Here is a 20,271-nt window from a genome sequence, read left to right on the forward strand (position 1 = left end):
TGGCATCGTAGCTGTCATTTAAATGAATTACAGACCACAGTATATGTTTGTTCGGAGGCCTGTGAGTAAGACAGGTGGAACAAATTGGGGCAAATAGCTGAAATTTAATACCAGTTTCTGCAAGTTTTTCAAACATCATGCACCCATCTTCAATGTGGTTATTTTGTGTAGCTAACAGCATTTCCATGTAAACTGGAATAATCCTCTGTTGAAAGCTGTCTTTAGTATGAAAAAAGAAACTAAGTTGATTGTACAATTAGATGAGGCTGATTTTACTCTGTTCTAGCAAAGACTAAAATGTCTGGGTTGAAGTTTCATAGCAGTTGCCTATGCACAGCTTACTCTCTGGGATTGGCAGCTTCTCTTCAGCTGCCGAGGAGCAAGACGTCCCCCCTCCCTTCCATGCTGCTTGTAGAGTGCGGTGCCCCATGCTGATGATGCCAGGCAGATTTAATTGTGCATGCTCAAAGAGAAAAATGACATCCACGCTTGGGTTAGTGCTCTCTGTGGCAAGCTGACAAATCCCCCAGCTGTCAACTAACCTCAAAGGCAAGTGTACGTGGCTCCAGCTTATGTCTGCTTGCATTCTGCCCATAGGCATTTATAAGCTGAAACTCATATTGGCTGTAACACATTCAGACTGCTACTGAGAGAAATGTATGTTCTGGTTTATGTGTTTTAATCTCTAAGGGTGACCCACACAATTAAGGTTTATTTTTCAGATGGACTATAAGCAGGTAAAGACAGTAATTTTGTGCATATGTGGCAAGTGAAAAGGCATAATGTTTATGGCTATGTATCTGGCTAAGTTGCTGATTGCTTAGAGAAAATTGTTTCTTCCTTGGGCTCAGATGGATTATATTTATATTTTTATGTATTTATTGGGGTTACTGGCTGCCAGAGAACTGCATGCACACAAAATGGCCTCTCATAATTGCCAATACATATGGGCAAATGCAAAGAGGCATGTAGTGCTAGTGCAATATTGGAGTCACAAAAGAGGACTTCTGGCAGAAGCGTTGTCACTTGTGGTGCACTGCAGGTTGTCCATCTAAACCTATCATTACCTGGCACCTATGCTCTAGTGAAATAATCAGACCAGTCTGCAAATGGGCAAAATGCCATCTTAACAGATGGCTTTGACTGTAGGTAACCAGGAAACCATGCATATACATTAAACATGGGTTCAGAGAGCATGAGTCTTATCTAGGAACATCAAAACAGCTGTTGGTTTTGAGCTCCTCCGTATACGGTTGAGAACATATGCCATACCCATCAAACGCCCACGTAGGGTAGGCTAGAGCCAGCTCCCACAGTTCTGATGAACTTGTACGAATTGCTTGGTTGGGCATGGTCTCAGCTACACATTAATCTCGTGTTTCGCAATGAACTTTGAATTTCTATTAGGAAGACAAAGAATGAAGTTTGAGGATGCAGTTGCATCCACCTAATTTGCATGCCCAGCTAAGGCACTGTCTCACCCAAATTTTAGGTTATGGAGAGGGCTATCGAACCTACCTGGCACAATTGTCTAGTTTCCTAAGTAGACAGTGATAAAGAGAGGCTTTGGATACGTGCAGGGAAAAGTCTGATATGTTTAAATTCTGAATGCGTTACAGTCTTAGAACAGGATCTTAGAATATAAAGAAATAGCAGGACATGCCGAATATCTCTATTGACTCAGGATTTAGTTCACCAAGCTCTTCCGGTACTGAGCAGCCAGTGCTTTTCTTCTTTTTTGTAACAGTCTGATATTAAAGCACTCAGCTAGAAAGTGAGGATTCCTGGGTTCTTTGCCTCTTCAGTATAATGAACTGCTCATGCTGACCCCATGAGTCCAGGTGGTTCTCACCGTACTTTGAAGCTGAATCATAGCACAGGTCACTGTCGTGAGGCCAGAAAGCACAAAGCAGCAGCGACTCCAGGAACTCACCACCACCAGTTATTTTCACAGGCTTAGTGCTTCCCCATATGCACAAGGGAGCATGTGGACAGTGTCTCTTTTAGTGTCCACAATGAGTGTGCATCTAAAAACAAAACAAAACAAAACAAAAAAAGGGTCATATTCAAATCATGTAGCTCTACCTAAAATTCAATAGGTCTTCTCTGTCCTTTTGGCTGGCTATGGGTTTTCTGAAGCATGTACTCAATGGACATTTTAGGCTAATTGAAATTTAAGCTGCCTGGAAATAGCCCCAAGGCAGCAACATCAAGATTTAGGGGAGATACCCTAGCTTCAGGGAATCTGTGCAAATACATGGAGCCCTGGAGCTCTTTTACCGATGCTCAGAGCTGGGCAGGATGCAGAAGTGCCACAGGAGTTCAAATCCATCTCCTGTTTCCTTTCCGCTACCTGAGCACGGGAAGAAAGGATCAAGGGATGAGACGTACCTATGTCTGTGAATGTGGTGTGCTCTGTTGGCAACAGACAGCTTCAGGGAATATTACTGGCCTGAGAGAAAATATTTCGTAGTCAGGCAGAGCAGACTGAGAATTCCAGGACCGTAGGACCTCTGCATGTGCCAGCTGTAAATCTGAGTTGTTGATGCCTTGGGACCTTTGGAGAACACTTTAAGAATTGTAGAGAAAATAACCACAAGAAAAAGATTTTTTTTGTGTGTGTGTGACTACTTTTCCACTGAGTTAAAATCAAGGCTTAAATGGCTTAAATGCAAGGTGTTAATATGTAGTTGTTTGTCCAAAGAATTAAGACACCTGCAAATCTGTCCTAATAGTAGTAACACTATGTGGAGGATAGTCTGCTCTTCACATAATACATGGCTAGTTTAACTATGTAAGGAATGTATGTATGCTATAAAATGTCATCTGTATAAGCGACCAAGTGAGCCCTATTAATATTTCAAAATTGTCCATGTGAAGAATTGTGATTATCATTTTAAGTTTGATTTCCATAACTCTGCATTCTTAAGGTAGTTTGCGATTAACTGAAATTCCTGTCCCCTTAACTATGGAGTTAGAATGAAATTCATCTGTCACAGATAAGAGTAATGATATTTATTAATAGTGCAAATCGTTCATACACATGGAAGGAACTTAAACGTGCAAAGCACATCAGGACAGGAGATCACAGTCCTTAAGGGATTGATTTATCCTTGACTTCTAGGAACCTTTGTTATGCTAATGATAGATATATATTCCCAAAATCCGTTTCCTCTGTCTGTGCCTTACCCTTTGATTTCTTTATTAACTCTCCTCCCTTGTCACTACGTGTTCTTGTTAATTCAGATCAGGTTTTGCAGCTTGCGTCATACTTTGCTATTTTTTACCAAAATGGTTTATTGAGTTCTCTAGCAGCTTACGTGCTTTCCCCTCTTTGCCGCACCTCTCTGCGCTGCTGCCAGAAGGGCCCCTGGGTGAGCTGCCACCAGTCGGACTCTGATGCTAATGGGTTTCCTTTGTTCCTAGAGCAGACCTAATTAATCATTCCCAACCTTCATTAATAAACATAATTTTGGTAATTTGGGGTAAACGTGTTCATGTACTCTAGAATACTGAATGTTTTATCTAAATATGTAATTAGGTTTTTAGGCACTTACATAAACATTATGATTTATGGTAGCCCTGGGTGCTACTGACTTTGCCAAGGTTGTAAATCCTTAGTATTTCTAAAGTCAAGATGCGTGTTTGGGTGAATAGTTGTGCACGTGGGTGGTTAGCTCACCTATAGTGGTTGTTTGCAAACATTGACCACCATGATACAAGTAGATGGCACCCTTGGTATCATCAGTAAATGGAAAAGCTGTTTACAGGTAACAGTGTCTTTAAGGATATAAACAAGAGCAAAACATATAGGTTACTGTATATTATCAGCTGTAAGAATAGCTATAAGACTATTAGAGACCTGTAAGAAAAGCTAAGTACAGAACATTTCTCATGAGCTTATTTTAATACAGGGAGCAGTTGGTTGTTTTTTTTTTCTGAAGCACAATATACTACTGCAGTGTGTGGGTACTTCATTATGCTTTCTTCAGTACAGGTATGTCTTGCAACATCTTGTACTCCCTCTTGGGACTAGATATATATGAAACATCAGCAGCATAATTTTGCTCATGTGCTAGGCTCTGATGCTGCAATTAAATATACAGCAGGATACTCTGTCTCTAGCTAGACTTATGTAGCAGTTATGAAAGATTAATTCAGTGTTATGTTTCTGTTTAATGAAAGAGTTGAAGTGAGCATTTCTGTTGAAATTTTCAGATTTAAAAATTATGAAGTTTCTCATGCCTTTTAAAGGGCACATAAGATAAATGGTCTATATAAAGTTATAATTTTTTTATTGAAATATTTCTCTTTCAGGATATCCATCCTAGCATCTTAATTACAGTCTTCTGTGTACTTTATTGTCTTTACCTTGCTATTTGAAAATATATTGTACGTATTTCTTAACTGGACTCGCAGTAAATAACCTGTAGAAAAACTAAGGGCATTGCATAACAGAATGGTGCAGATTTGCAGATCTTGCTGGATATTATAAATTTAACTTCTATTTTGTGTATTATCAATACTAAGATTTTAAATAATACGTGTATCTAAGGAAGGAGTAGCAGCTTTGAGGCAATTTCTAGTAGAATTCATTTATACGGCAATGTTCCAAAGGAGAGAGATTAAAGCAGCAACACAGAAAGTTAAAATTTCTGTCCCTTGCAGGTCTTTTCTCTTTTTCTTTTCTTCCCCCCCCCCCCCCCCCCCCCGCCATCTTTCTCTTACAAAATTTGCTTGCATTATTAACGAAGTTCAATCCCAGCACTGGTGTGGACTCTGAAGGGTAAACTCAATCAGCAAGTTTCAAGTCCTAATCCTTGTAAAGCCAGTGTGAATACCAGATGATATTAAGCAAGGCACAGTAGATGGTACCCATTCAGCAATTGTTGTAAATGTGACCTCGTTGATTCAATCGTGTTTTTCCCTCTGTGTTTTACAGAGCACATTGATTTAGGAAGGTGTCTTTGGCTTATTGCCATTCATGTTAGAATGATAGAAAAATGTGCAAAAAGATTTGGGGATTGGAGGGAACTGAAAGCCATTATCTGGTTTATTAGCAAATTATGGATTTGGGTTTAATTATGATTCTGTTGAAAATACCATGCACTATATTGTATAAATGGTGCTCCTTTCTGAATTTCATTAATAGATTTTACTCCAACTGCACTCCCTAGAAATTTAGAAGGGAAATTGTGACCAGGCTTCCACTCTCTCAGAACACAACAGGATCAGCATTATGTCTTTAAACAGTTTTCCCAGATGTCTTCAGGAAGGAGAAGGGACGAGCAAGGCCCCAGTTCCACCTCACCGTTCGCTTGGTCTTTAAGTTGGCTAAAAAGCGGTGTCACTTGTAATGTGTCCCAGACAGTCACCCACCCGAGAAGCAGCAGGCACTGTAGCATTTTTGGACCCCTGCGTGACAGTCAGTGGCAGTTGCCTGTGGGAGGATGGAAAGACTGAAGGGTTGAAATTCAATAATCCTTTCTGTTTTGAAACAGTAATTAGCTGTCGCACTGTTCAGCCGCCAGTGAGCCAGCTACTGCGGTGGGCTCTTATTACTGTGATCAGCAGGCAAAGAGCTGAATGTAAAAGGAAGGAATCTAAGGAAAAAGGAATTTCTAACTGAGACAAAGGTTTCAAAATAAGTAAAAATTGCCCAATATTATGTGTTTTGTATCAGTAAGAAAATTAGATTCATCTGATGTTTACTGAGCCAGCAGAAGCTTGCAGTGCTAGAGTCGATACCCTGCAGTCTTGCAATGGGCCTATTTTATATCATTTAACAATTTTATACAGTAAACATAGCTTTGTTACTTATGAGTTCTAAAAAGGGAGCTCCTTTCAAAAGCTGTTTAGTAGATGTACAGAAAAACTGAAAGCTACATTCAATGATGCTAATTGGTATTGGATTAAATCATCCAGTCAAATGACTCTAGTGTAAATTTTGCATGCTGAGGTGCAATGTAAGGTGGAATTTGTGTTTTAAGTGCATAAAGATAGTGAGGGATGTCTGCCAAAAAAATTAAAAATATTTATAAAATGCATTTCTTAATATAATTTCAAGTTGTTTGAGATTGGTACCTTTGGTATGTGAAAGTTCATTTGCATCTTGTATACAGCTATGTTCTTGATGTCTGCTTTGTGTTTGTGCCTTCTGGACCTTGTGTGTTTTATTTTGTGTGTACATGTTCTCTATGACCATCTTAACTACCCATATAAGTTTGTCTGTCCACATATTATAGGTAGTTGTTCACTCCCACTATATGTTTTTTCAGCATGCAGGTGATAATGCAGAGCAATTCACCCAAATACCATCCATGGAATTTCTGGTTTGGATGGTTTGGCAGCTCAGCCAAAATACAAAGTTTCAGCAAGTTTCACCTTTTGCATTTCAGGATTATAATGATGAAATTCGCCAGGAGCAGCTGAGAGAACTGTCGTATTTGAACGGTTCTGAGGATTCAGCACGTGGACGGGGCATTCGAGGAAGAGGGATCCGTGTGCCACCTGCAGCTCCTTCAAGGTGTGGTAACCTGTGCTGTGATGCTAATAGCTTTAGAAAGTGAAAACAATGGTAAAACAAACATGGTTTAAATAAAAATAAAGAAAATCACATACATGTCATGGTCAGTAAACCAAAACATTTTTCTTCTGATAACTTGTGTGGTCTGTGGTGTGCCAGGCTCTCTGATCTACGGTGCACAGGCTACAGTGCAAGTAGCAAGTATGCAAGTACCAAACAGATGAGAGCATATTATGAGGGCAGTGAAAGGATATTTCTAGGAAAGAATATGGTCGGTACAGTCAGTAGCAAAAAACCTTTGGTCAATAAAGTAGTATAGTCAGAAGAGGCTGCATACTCTGGATGGAAATCAATTTGCCAAGTAATTACCTTTCTTTGTATGCATATTATATATATATGTATAAACCATGACATATATATATATATTGAATTATATATTATTTTTGTATGAGTTATCATTTTTATGTGAATTTCATAGGCATCATCTAAAAACATTGGCATATGAACGTTTCCTGAATTGTTCCAAGTATTTTTTCATGTATAGGTAACAGATAGCTCTGCTTGTTCGTAAGGCCAATGTATAATCTTAATGTACTCTGCCAGACTCATTTTTCACTGTGAACCCTTAAGAAATTTGTTGTCTCAGGCATCTAAGTTACCTAGCTACTTCTAGGTGTCCATAGAGATCATTTCAGGATGGGTCCTAAGAAATCCAGTTTTATTTTGGAGGAAACAGGATATGGAGGTGCCTTATTTTATGCTGACAGAGAAGTTGTTCTTTGGTAATTGAACTGGCTGATCTTAGCCATGACCTTTTTTTTTTTTTCCTGAAGGTGTCTATCATAGTTTCCCTCAGTTCTTCTTGAATGGAATTTTCTTATCCATAGTATGATGCACATACATAGGATTTTTTACACTTGTCATTCATAACCATCTTCCACTCAAAGTCTTTTTGGACTCAGAAATCAGTCTTCCTTACACCTAAGAACTCTGAAGGGCTTGACTTAATAATGGTGTTCAGAACATCACTGCAACAGACTGGCAGCTTTTAAATTAGGTTCAAAGCATAATCAGTGGAGCGCTGGCCCCCACTTGCTTCAAAATACCCAAATGATTGGATCAGTTGGACAGATACAGGGTCTTGGATGGTTTCCCTATTTACCAGGCAGAAATCTCAGGAGAATGTTTTAAAAAAGAATTGCAACTGAAGTATTTTAAGCTAAATATTTATGCTAATAATTTATGGCAATAACATAATTATATTTACGGTGGTGTAGCTGATACGTTTGAGGGACAGGATGCCATTCAGAAGAACCTTGACAGGCTTGAGAAGTGGGTCTGTATGAACCTCATGAAGTTCAACAAGGCCAAGTGCAGGTTCCTATTCGTGGATAATCACCAGTGTCAGCACAGATGGGGGGATGAAGGGATTGAGAGCAGCCCATCAGAGAAGGACTTGGGGATATTGGTAGATGAAAAGCTGGACATGAGCTGGCAATGTGCGCTTGCAGCCTAGAAGGCCAACCGTATCCTGGGCTGCATAACAAGAAGCGTGACCAGCAGGCTGATGAGGTGATTCTGCCCCTCTGCTTGGCTCTCACAAGACCCCACCTGGAGTATTGTGTCCAGCTCTGGACCCCTCAGCACAGGAAAGACATGGACCTGTTAGAGCTGGTCGAGAGAAGGGCTATGAAAACGATCATAGGGCTGGAGCACCTCTCCTATGAAGATAGGCTGAGAGAGTTGGGGTTGTTCAGTCTGGAGAAGAGAAGGCTCCGGGGAGACCTTATTGCAGCCTTTCCAGTTACAAAGGAGGCTTATAAGAAAGATGGAGAGAGCCTTTTTACCAGGGCCTGTAGTGACAAGACAAAGGACAACAGTTTTAAACTGACAGAGGGTAGGTTTAGTTTGGACATAGGGAAGAAATCTTTTTGATAAGGGTGATGAGACACTGGAACAGGTTTCCCAAAGAAGTTGTGGATGCCCAGTCATTGGAATTGTTAAAGGTCAGGTTGGACAGGGCTTTGAGTAGCTTGATCTAGTTGAAGATGTCCCTGCTCATTCCAGGGGGGTTGGACTAGATGACTTTTAGAGGTCCATTCCCACCCAAACCAGTCTGTGATTCTGTGATTCTAAAATTGGCTACTGAAACTGGTAGTAAAATGATGAACACCACAAGCTAGCACTATGGGTTTGGTTTTCTCAGCAGGGAATGAGCCACAGTTCATACTGCTGTGGGAGACCTGAGTTCCATTCACAGCTCTGAATCTGTGTGTCTCACGTGGTTATACCCAGCATTCAGTCTTCAGAAAGGGCAGCACACTCGGGAGCATACTGCTCTGAAACAAAACTCATAGATTGCTTCACTGATATATCCCCTTTCCAATTTGTCATGTGGTATAGTTACAAGAACCTCTTTTTAACCAGTAACAGCTTCTTCTGACTTACCACTTCGTACAGCAAGGTGGATATAGCGTAAACAAACCAGAGGATGCTAAACCTCTCTGCATGTCTGTATGTGTTGTTCTCTCTGCACAGTGGGAGAAAGCAGAATCCCATGCTACCCTTCCTGTGTGCTGAACTAAATGAGACAGGAAGAAGAGTTCTTAGTCTCCTTTTATACTCTTGGTTTGCTTTGCCTTGCAAGTTTCTGCCATCCTGCATCATCTTCTGCCAATCAGTTTCTCCCACCCACAAACAGACACAAGAATGAGTGATGACTGTTCTTCTAAAGTAGTTTGAGAGCAACAGAAAAAGTTTCTCACTTTCTCCTTCCTCTAGAACTACTTTGGACTAACTGCAACTCTGTGAATTACAATGATCCAGAATTTCATTATTACAAGCAACAGGAGGATCAGGTGTAAAAGGCACTGGATGGCTTAAAAATAATACCTTTCCATAATATGAGTTCTGCCTGAGATATTGCCGAAAAGTGCTTGACATTGTAGCTGCCAAAACGCCAGAGTTATACGATACTTCAAATATCAGTAAAAATGTAAGAGCCTTTAAAATGGTGCAGCACTTTAATGTCCTCCCTTGCCATACGCGCCAAAGTGATGACTCCTTTTTGCTTTCCCCAGGGGACGTGGGGGTGCGATTCCTCCACCCCCGCCAGGACGAGGTGCCCAAGCACCTCGAGGAGCGCCGGTCACCCGTGGAGCCCTCCCCGTCCCACCAGTGGCGAGGGGTGTGCCCACCCCTCGAGCAAGGGGCGCCCCAGCTGTCCCGGGCTACAGACCACCCCCACCACCTGCACACGAGGCCTATGAAGAATATGTAAGTAACCACATGAATTCATATCATATGTGAGCCAAACTCTGTGGCCAACATCAAGTACCTCTGTGTTGGAAGACTCCGAGCCGATAATTCCTCTGTCTCTACTGCTCATTGGTGGTGAATTACTGTCTGGGTGATGCAGCGTGTCTGTAGACCTGTGTTTTGGGTGATGTGGGTTCGTAGAATTGTTCACAGCTTAGTTTTGGATATGAGAAGGGCATGCTGGTTAGCTCTCGGGGTGTCATAGAAGACCAATACAGATATTCTGAAGACTATATTATAACTAAAAGTCACTCGTTACTGTAGGCAAGTTTTTAGGGATAACAGATTATATCCTTTATGAGAAAATAAGTGGGGTTTTTTGTTCTTCCGAATCCTTTTTATTGCATATAAATGTGTATGTGTATATTTCTATTCAACATTGTATTACAGATACATAACAAATAGAAATTCAGGTAATTTTCATGAAAGCTGATACAATGACGCATATTTAGCAAGGAGCAGTACTAACTGTCACCTTTTCTTATGAGGTGTAAAAAATAATTGTGTTGTAAACATCAAAGCTTTCAAGTCATCCTCATTAATGTTCCCTCCTGGAACTATCACCATAACAACAGATCTCCAAGTAGAGGAGAAAATACCATTGAATATGATGTCTGACTTTTTCCAGCTGTGGCAAATCCAAGGGTAAGATGAACATCCCATCCACTCCATAGTCCTGTCACTAGGAGAACCATTGAGAAGACAGAGTATAATTCAGAAGATGCAGTTTTATTCAATTAATGGGCTTTCTAGAACAGAAGAAAGGCAATTGAAATAGAAATTAATTTTGTTGGTAAAGCTTTACTCAACCGTCTGTATTTCTAGCATAGAGATTAGATCATGGCCACTTCAAATCAGGGACACACATTCTGTTAATGCCAAGAGTCACAACTGAAAAACAGCTGTAAAAAATGGAGGGAAAGAAAGTCACTCTCACAGTTCTTATGCTTTTTCTGGGTGGTAAATATATAGAAAGCAGGAGGAGAAGTTGAGGCAGCTGGATTATCAATGTTAGAAAAGCATTCAGCCAGTTCCACATTGTTTTGAAATGCTAACACTCCCAGGAGCACAAAATATACACATAATTAAGGGAGTAATTTTAGTTTGCAATAGATAATTCCAACAAAAAGAAACAAATGTGTTTGTGTTTCTATTTTGTCTACTTAGGTAGTAGGAAGAAACATATTGCCTTATAGGACAAATTTAGGTGTTTTGGAGATCCTCCCATCTCCTATGTCCTTTCAACATCTATATTCCACAGCTGGGAATATATGGGCTTCCCCGACTTGCTTTCATCTACCAGTTTGCAATGAAAATCTTTTGCCATTTTGCAAAGATTTGTAAGTACAATCTAGATCATCTTGGTACCTTACGGACTGAGATAATAATTAAAACTCTATTGGTGTGCAGGTAGAAGGAAAAGTTCACTGTCATATATGAATTTGTAAATTATATTTTAGGAGAAAATATTTTTAATCTTGTGGGACATCATCAACAGCTTTTCTTTCCAAATAAACCACTACATCACATATGTCTGGATGCAAAAAGCAAGTGGATCTATTTGTTGACCAGCAACAAATGTCATGTGTAATTGTTGTTCTTTCACACTGAATCCTACAGATGAAAAACTAATTTATAATGAATAATTTATCCAATTTACTTTGTCTCATTTTCTGCTTGTAGGGAACCCACAAGCATATTACAATTTCTTTATGTGTTTATGTTTTTCATTTTTGACTACAGTATTTCACTCCAATTTTTGCTCCTATATGCAAGCACCATTGCTTTGATTAATTGTGCACATGAATGCAATGTCATTGATTGTGAGTATCCATATTTTTGATTTTTCTTTGTTCTAATAGAATGTAGTCATGTGAATGCTGAGCTGAAAGTGAACTCAAGAAATAGAATGGCTGCAGCAGATTTTTTTTTAAATGTTTAAACACCACTTCCTGAAAAAAAAATCTTTAGATATTTGCTCAGCACTACTAATCAGAGATTGTATTGACTGTTTGACCTTGAAACATCTAACAATTCAAATCTGTTTGTATAAGCATTTAAAAGTTTGGATCGTTCCTTTGTAATTATCCAATATCTAAATATTTTGAGATTTCCTGATGGCCTTTGTGAATGTCCGTAAAAGAAAATGTCTAAAGGTTTCTCAAGAACAGTGAGGTCTTGTCGTTGTGGTGAATATATTCACATCCAACATTTGAATGTTAAGCCCAACCAAAGGGAAAATAATTTGGACCAACTTTCAGAAAAGTAGAAGGCTAGAGAGGGAAGGGGGAGTGACACACCTTATGCCTGTTTCTATACTTGCTTTTGAAACAGATATGTAGCTTTTATTGGGTGCAGCATAGATAATATCTCAGAGGAACTTCAGAAGACTACCCACAGGAAGAGGAGGTACAGACATTAGAAAATACATGCAAAAGGAAAGAAATAGTTACTATGCGAACTTGCCTCTTTTTAAAAACAGCTCATTGTGTGTCAATCTGGATGGAGTTTAACTAACAGCTGCTGTGCAGCTTCTGAGATCAGAGGGATTGTCCTGGGTTTGTAACCCAGTGAGTTCAAAGTGTTCATTTGTTCAGTGTGACCAACATTTGTTCAGTGTTCAAACATTTGTTCAGTGTGACCAACCTTTGTTCAATGTGACCAAGCTGTACATGCTTCTCTTCTGCTGAAGGAGAGGTCCACAAGGGTGCAGTTCAGAGCAGAAGCTTGAACTGGTCTATGTGAGATATAATTTTACACCTGTAATCCACAAGCACTGCCATACTGAAGATGTCCCTAGCTGCTGGAAGAGATTCAAAACTTTATTAAAAAGCAGCTTTCTGGACCACCGGTTCTGGTTGGGTTTTTTTACTGAAAAACACACATTATGGTTCCCTATTAAATGCATTATGGCTTATACTCCTACTCCTTCCAAAAATGCAGTACACAAATTAATTTAAATTATTGCTCAATTCTTCTTTCCCTGTATAGCAATACATGCCACAACCAGTTGGCAACAGTGGCTCGGTCTTGAACTTTCCAGGAGTACTGATTTACCACAGAGCTGTGTTGTTACTCAAAGGATGCTGAAGAGCTTGAAGAGGATGGTAGGGATGGCGGCAGTGCCAGCAGGCTCCTTGGGTAGAACTAGTGATAAGACAGCTGTCTGGGATTTATCTAACCCGTTTTGTAAATTAGGTTCTGGCTGTTTGGGATTTATCAAACAAATTTTGTAAATTAGGTTCACACTCTACATTGTCTTGGGCAGAGATGTTTTGAGTAGAGAGGACAGTACTGGAATTGCGTTTTAATTGCCTCTTTTAAACTTACATCTTACGCAGTTAGGTCTAAGGTATTAGTCTTGTCTGTTAGACAGCTGATATCCCATCTACAAATTTTACAGAGTTTCTGTATCAGTGCACCAAGATAGGAAATGGTAAATGAAAAGAAGTTCAAATATTGTTTCAGTCCTTCATTATCAGCTTCATTGACAGGGCCCATAGGAAGAATGATTTTGTGTCATTTTTTCATCACAAAGGTTAAGATTTGTTTGATTGGACATCTACTTTTATCATCTACTCAAAATATAGTAAGGAAAATTAGCACTGGTATCATCTTTACTTATTGAGGGGAGACTTCTGGAGTCTTTTATCAACAAGAATAAGCAATTTTAAAGGCTAAGGTCTTTTTGGCAACTTATGAAACAGCAAAAAGACAATAGATGTGACTGACTGAGGTTCATGATTTATACAGAAGTAAGAGTGAGAGGTGCTTGAGTAGATCTTCTGCTGGAAGGAACATCCTACTGAGGTGATAAAGCCAATGTTCAGCACAATATATTTTAATCTCAGCATCCAGACTTCTTCACTCAAGATTAAAGCTAAATATTTGAAGGGTGCTTAGCCCAAATATAAGATAAAAATACCATTGCTTTCAGACCTTGTTTTGGAAGCCATTTGACTCTGAAGCTGTATTTCTGCCTTCTGAATCAGAAGGTAATAACGAGTGCAGTGATATTTTTCTTTACATTTTTTAAGAGCTATGATGACCCTTGCTAGGAGGCCTAACGCAAGCCTAGAAGTGACTTAGCACTTGTTCACTTACCCCAGACACAAAGAATTACCAAAACAGAATAAACTTGGGACTAAAATACACATTGCTTTTATATTTTACTTGTACTTGCATTTTTACCTCTGGATAAGAAAGGAGACTTTTTACCCCTGGATAAGAGAGGGGACTTTTGCACAGAAAGCCACTCACCTTAGTATGAATGCTTAGAGGAGCTTCTTGTATTTACAAAGAAATATGTAATTTGTTTGCAAGAAATAGGCCGGTCTGTCAAGATGCTGAGAAACTGGTACAGCTCCTAGGTCTAGGGCAGCCAGATTAAAGAGCAATTTTAAATGCAAATATTCTTTCTCGCCTCTCATTTCACTGATCAAACCAGCCAAACGCAGCTTCTTGTTATCTTCTGGAATGAATGAAGAGCAATGCTTTTAGAAAGTCACTGGAAAAGAACCACGCAGTAAGATAGATTGTGCTTTTAATGTCATGCTGTTCTTCCTCTCATTTCAAGCTATTTAAAAGGAAAGCAAATGCCACATTCAACTGTTTATTCTAAGCTCAATGGTTATTTGCATTTTTCAATAGTTTTCAAACAAACCAAAACAACTATGCTCATCTTTATTCAGTGCCACCATAGACAATGAAAAGACTGACAATAAGAGGCATTTTGTCACACTTTAACATTTTAAAAAGAATAATCAACATTTACATGTGACTGCATCCCCAACATTGTGGTTGCAGAGGCTTCCTTTTGTATTTTAAACTGGAACGCATAGGGCTTTTAAATCCATTCTATCTGCCACTTCTGACTGGGATGGAAAATGTGTGTGAAGACTTGCACTTCCTTTTCTTGGCATGTTTGCACCTGTGTTAGTGCTTTAACAATTATGTTAAAGTGAGCAACTGGTACTTGATCCTGCTACTTTTGCAGTCCGTTCCTATAATCCCAGTAGGATATTCTCAGTGAGAGTGAAGCCTGGACAACTAAGACAACTTGTTTCAAACCTTAAAATAGTGAAATATATTGGATATAATGATAGTCAAAGGGGATTATTTTAATTTGTTTCCTGTATTGATATTTCCAAGTTTTAAGATGTACCACTTATTTATTTCAGTGCCTCTTTTGGATAAAAAAAAATCAATGAAGAATGTACTGAGACTAAAGAGCATTTGAATAAAGCTGGAATTATAGACACAGGAATCTGCAGGGCTGAACAACATATTGACTAAATATGATCGATTACCTATTTATGCCCAGGGCACTTAGAAAAAGAGCTAAGCTATACTCAACTTACATCTGCTGTGACTTGAAAAATCAAATTTTATTTTTACCATAATAACGATAAACAGGATAATGTTTATATTATCTGAAAGACCCTATTGAGCTTTAGAAGAATGCTGTGAATGATGGCTTCACAAAGGCAGAGTGGATTTGTCTGTTGCTTATTCAAACTTCGGAGAATTTGGTCCGTCGATATTATAAATATATTTATTGAGAAAAAATCCAGCAACATAAATACAGAATTAAAGAAGTAGCAACTTTTTTGTGTTTAACTAAGAGCAAAAACCACAGTCAGCATTAAACCTTCAGTGCCTGGGAACCTGCAGTTCTAGAGTTTTTTGCTTACCTGTGCAAACTCTAGTTTGCGTCTTATTCTTGTAGATGATATCAGAATAAATCAGGCTTTCCCCATGAAACCAAAGGGACTGTACAGAGAGCAATGCATCAATAAATGTGAATATTGCTTTCAGATTCATCACTGCTATGATTTTTTCACAAATTGACAATGTGCTCTAAAACAGACTTTATCATTTTCTTGATTTGTTTTGATTTGATTGTAATGATCATAGTTATTCAATGGACTAAACTTTACTCATAAAATATGTAAACTCTAACATCTACTTATAAATGCTGCAGAAAGATTTTGTGGAAGATAAGCTTTTCAGCTGTCCTCTTCATGCTCTCCTTACTTGGCAAAAATAATTCTCTCCTTGACATTACTTATCAAGTTTTCAGTTCAAAATTATTTTCTATGCTAGATAGAGTATAAAAGAAAATGCTGATGCAGCTGTGTATGTTTTAGTATTATACATGATGTTAATACAACTACAACCTAATAAATATTTATATTTGTTATACAGAGATCTAAGTGAAGGGCATCTCTCAACAGATCATCCAGTGTTCATATGGTCCTTAAATATTCATAGTGTATGAGGTTATATTCAGAAGATCCTACATAAAAAATATATGCGGTATTCTCCATAGAGACAGAATTTGTCTGCATCATGCAATGCACTGTTTGATCACTAAACAGTGTGATTGTTCAGGAGCCTGTTACCAAAAATACTAGTCTCCTGTCACTTGGATCTGTCAAAATTTATCACTTGGCTATATATCTGGTGGAGAACAGTCTTGGTTGGTACAAAATAACTCTATAGGCATTTGCTGGCCAAACACGATCATGTGACTGTATCTCCACCCATGTTATACTTCTTATGACAGGTTGCAAAGTGAGTTATAAACTTATTTTTTTTGTAAAAACTCATACAAACTTAGAGAATTGCTGTTAAAGACTTGGGACAAGTCCAATTTAATTAGAATTGTTGAGAGTTTGTTTAGTGTGTGAATTCAGCTCAGACGGAAGGCTTGGGTTTTCTCTTTCACTTCTCAAAGTTTTTTAGCCCGATTTAGTCCACCAAGATACCGTAAAGTTAAATAATTTTGAACTGCACAGTTTATCATGACCGGTGAGTTCCTGGGGAGCCAGACACATATAAACTCAGTGGTAATAAGAAAAGCTCAGTGCAGGCTGTGATTTCTTGCAGACCGGTAAGCACAGAGCCGTCAGCTGTGCCAGGCAATTACAGAAGCCGTGAGCTCTGGTTTCAGGAAGGGCTCTGGGTGATGAGATGCCATGGAACTTAACATTATCACACCAGCCTTGCCTCCAGCATACCAGTCTTACCCATGTGTTTTTCAGTCTAGCCTTTTGGTAAACTCAGGTTAGTGCCTTTTTATTATAGCAGATAACCAGAGCGCTCTTTATATTAATAGATTTCATGCCGCTAACAGAGTACTTCTGGTTTGTGTATTATCTTTATTTATTAGGAATTTTCACTGCAGCTAAAACATGAGCTTTATGAATATAGTAAAATGCGCAATTTAGGAACCGTTTTATATTAATTGAAAACTTTTATGGATTGTTCCAAAACCAGTATTTTATTTTAATGGAATTGCGAGGGCAAGTATTTAAAAAATACTTCCTATTGCAGGAAGCCTTCATCAGAGTTCATTTATGTTCTTCTCTTTGGTACATTTGTGACATTGTCGTCTTGGAAAAAATATTTCTGCATGAAACTGCAGAGATACATATTTAGCAACTGCATTTAAAATCAAAGACAAACATTACAGAGCGCAGTTGTGTTTCATTCTCTGGCTGATGGGCCTTTTAGCCAGTTGCCTCTATCCATACACTTAAAGCTTACTCAAGATAATTGAAAGAGAGGATTTGTATTTGGTACAATAAAAGGCCTGAAAAGTAGTCTTACATGCCTATTATCTTTTTTCCCCTCATTATGTTCAGTGCATTTGCAACCCTGAATGTCAGTTATACATAAGAAGAAAAAGGGTTGTGCTAGATGAATTATCTCATATACTTGGGTGCAGAAGCACCCGTCCAGCAATATGTCTGTTCTTTCTGGGTGTTTAAGGGAGGCTCAAACATATACGTAAGCCTAGATTCTCATACTCATAGGAATTCATATCTATACCCCGTGTGTATGTTTTTACAGAACAAGCTGGCTCCAGCTGTGCCTTGGATGCAAGCCATCTGCAGACACATGGCAGCAATTGCTTCCCCAGAGGCAGCATGTGAATGTCCTGTTATCTGCTGCTTTTGGAAAGAGAAGGGTTTATGAGTCTCCAGCTGCCTTAACATTTCCATTAAATCTTTGCTTGGATATAGAGATAGAATCATAGAATGATACAATGGTTTAGGTTGGAAGGGACCTTAAAAATCATCGAGTCCCAACCCCCCTGCCATAGGCAGGGACACCTCCCACTAGACCAGGTTGCTCGAAGCCCCATCCAGCCTGGCCTTAAACACCTCCAAGGATGGGGCCTCAACAACCTCTCTAGGCAACCTGTTCCAGTGCCTTACCACCTTAAAGTGAAAAATTTCTTCCTAATATTTAATCTAACCTACCCTCTTCCAGTTTAAAGCTATTCCCCCTCATCCTATCACTACATGCCCTAGTAAAAAGTCCTTCCCGAGCTCTCCTGTAGGCCCCCTTTAGGTACTGGAAGGCCACAATAAGGTCTCCCTGAAGCCGTCTCTTTTCCAGGCTGAACAACCCCAACTCTCTCAGCCTTTCCTCATAGGAGAGGTGCTCCAGCCCTCTGGTCATTTTTCTGGCCCTCCTCTGGACCTGTTCCAACAGGTCCTTGTGTTTCTTATGTTGGGGACTCCAGAACTGAAGGCAGTACTCCAGGTGGGACACGGTTACATTCCGATATGGATATGCCTATATGTTCTCTATAGCTGCAGCACAGAAACAATGTGGTCCATTTATTCCAGCATGTCTGTTTGTAAGGACTTTATATTGCACAGACCTTCTCTGCAGCGAGCAATGGGCATGAGTAGCTGTGCAAGGAATCAGTCTAAAGGATCAACGAAATAAAATTTAAAGCATATATTTTATTTTTTAATAATACAGTTTTGGAAAAAATATATAGAGAGAAAATAAATAGAGAAAGGAAAAAGATACTAGCAAACATTTAAAATAATAGTTTTACATGTATAATCAGATGGACTGGGTGAAGTACACCTTTTTTTCCATCTTTAACTTCTTTATCAATGGTGGCATGAAAGTGACTGGGAAATTCATATGAATACTTCTTTGTCAGATAAACAGGTCAATGTTGTTCTTGGATATTCGAATTTTTAAAATAATGAGATCAGTTATATTTTATCAAAGGTGCGGACTTAGTATACCTCTTTAAACTGTAGCAAAAATGTTGAGAAAATTGAACTTGTTGTGAAACACAGTACCTTCAGTTTGACCTATAGGGCTCTTAGAGGGTGTAGCAATCACTGGAAGAGGAAGATGCAGTATAATGGCTCCGGGACAATAAACTAGAAGGCTACAGATGAAAAATGTTCTTTCTCCATGCAGGCCTGGTTTTTTCCTGATGAAATTATGGTTGCCTGCACTTTAATAGCTTCTACAGTCGTTATAAGTGCTGTTACTCATAGACAGCTAATAGCTCTCTGACTACCTGCTGTTGTTTTGTAGCTCTTGCTATGGTGTAAAAATCTGTGGAGTGCAACATCTGAAATCATAAAGAGTGCAATGTTTGTTAAGTGAAATTAGATAAGTAAATACTTCTTATATGTTGGTGTCATGACAATACATTAGTATCCCAAGGACACTCTTGCAAACATACCCCTATACTAACTTATGCAATACAGTAAAACGGCATTTAAATATTTATCAAAATCCATATATCTGTCCAAGTGGAGCACATAACATTACATATCAGTTCCTAACCAGGTGCTTTAGCTGTACCCTTGGTGTTCACACTGTCCTCCAACTCTTCTGGGCCAATTAGTGAGTTTGTAATGAAAATATTAGTAATCCTTTAGATAATATGCTACTGCCAATTCTTTTGATCACCAAATGACTGTCAGATGCAAATTATTTAAGTCTGAATGGGGACACAGTAGCTTTGTTAGAAACCCCATATCCTGTTATCTTTTATTTGGACTTGCCAGTCCTTGATTGTTGTATCTTACTGTACACCCTTGCAACTTCAGGCATCCACATTTTTAGAAAGCTGAAGTTAAAAAAACACCCAACCAGATATACCAAAAAAGTGATTCTTATTTTGGGGTGGTATATAAATTCATGTAGTTTACTGAAGTATTTTAATATTTTAGTTTCTCTTTCCAACATATTTTCCCAGTTTCCTTTCTTAATCTTTTTTTCAAAAATGTCTCAAGAAAATAAGGTATTAACACTATTTTTAATCTTTCTGAGGACTAAACTGTAAAACGAGCAGGTATACCTTTGAAGTGTGCAAATTTATGTGTTTTAAAAATAAATTATCGGTCTGATGCTGCACCATTTTACTCAACACTGGATTTCTACAATCACATGTAGCCCATGCGCTTGTCTTTATCAAGACTTTGCATGCATATACCAGTCCTCACACATGCTGCAGCTGGGAGTTTTCTGAAACAATAATACATTTAAACGAAAAGACATTGAAATTCAAACTGTATTCTTTCTATTTTACCAACCAGTTGCCATCAATCATTCTACTTTTTGGACAAACACTGCCTGTACTATTTAAATGACAC

At 38.7% G+C, this 20,271-nt stretch overlaps 1 protein-coding gene across 1 annotated transcript in view; it reads left to right on the forward strand.

Annotated features, from left to right (window-relative positions):
• Positions 1-6,320: 6,320 nt before the first annotated feature.
• Positions 6,321-20,271, forward strand: part of KHDRBS2 (KH domain containing, RNA binding, signal transduction associated 2) — a 123,956-nt gene continuing 110,005 nt past the window's right edge. The window contains exons 1-2 of the mRNA XM_009885408.1: positions 6,321-6,526; positions 9,607-9,802. Coding sequence (XP_009883710.1) covers positions 6,321-6,526; positions 9,607-9,802 — 402 coding nt within the window. The remainder of the gene's footprint in view (positions 6,527-9,606; positions 9,803-20,271) is intronic.

This window comes from Charadrius vociferus, unplaced genomic scaffold (genome assembly GCF_000708025.1).
Source record: "Charadrius vociferus isolate BGI_N301 unplaced genomic scaffold, ASM70802v2 scaffold945, whole genome shotgun sequence".
NCBI lineage: Eukaryota > Metazoa > Chordata > Aves > Charadriiformes > Charadriidae > Charadrius > Charadrius vociferus.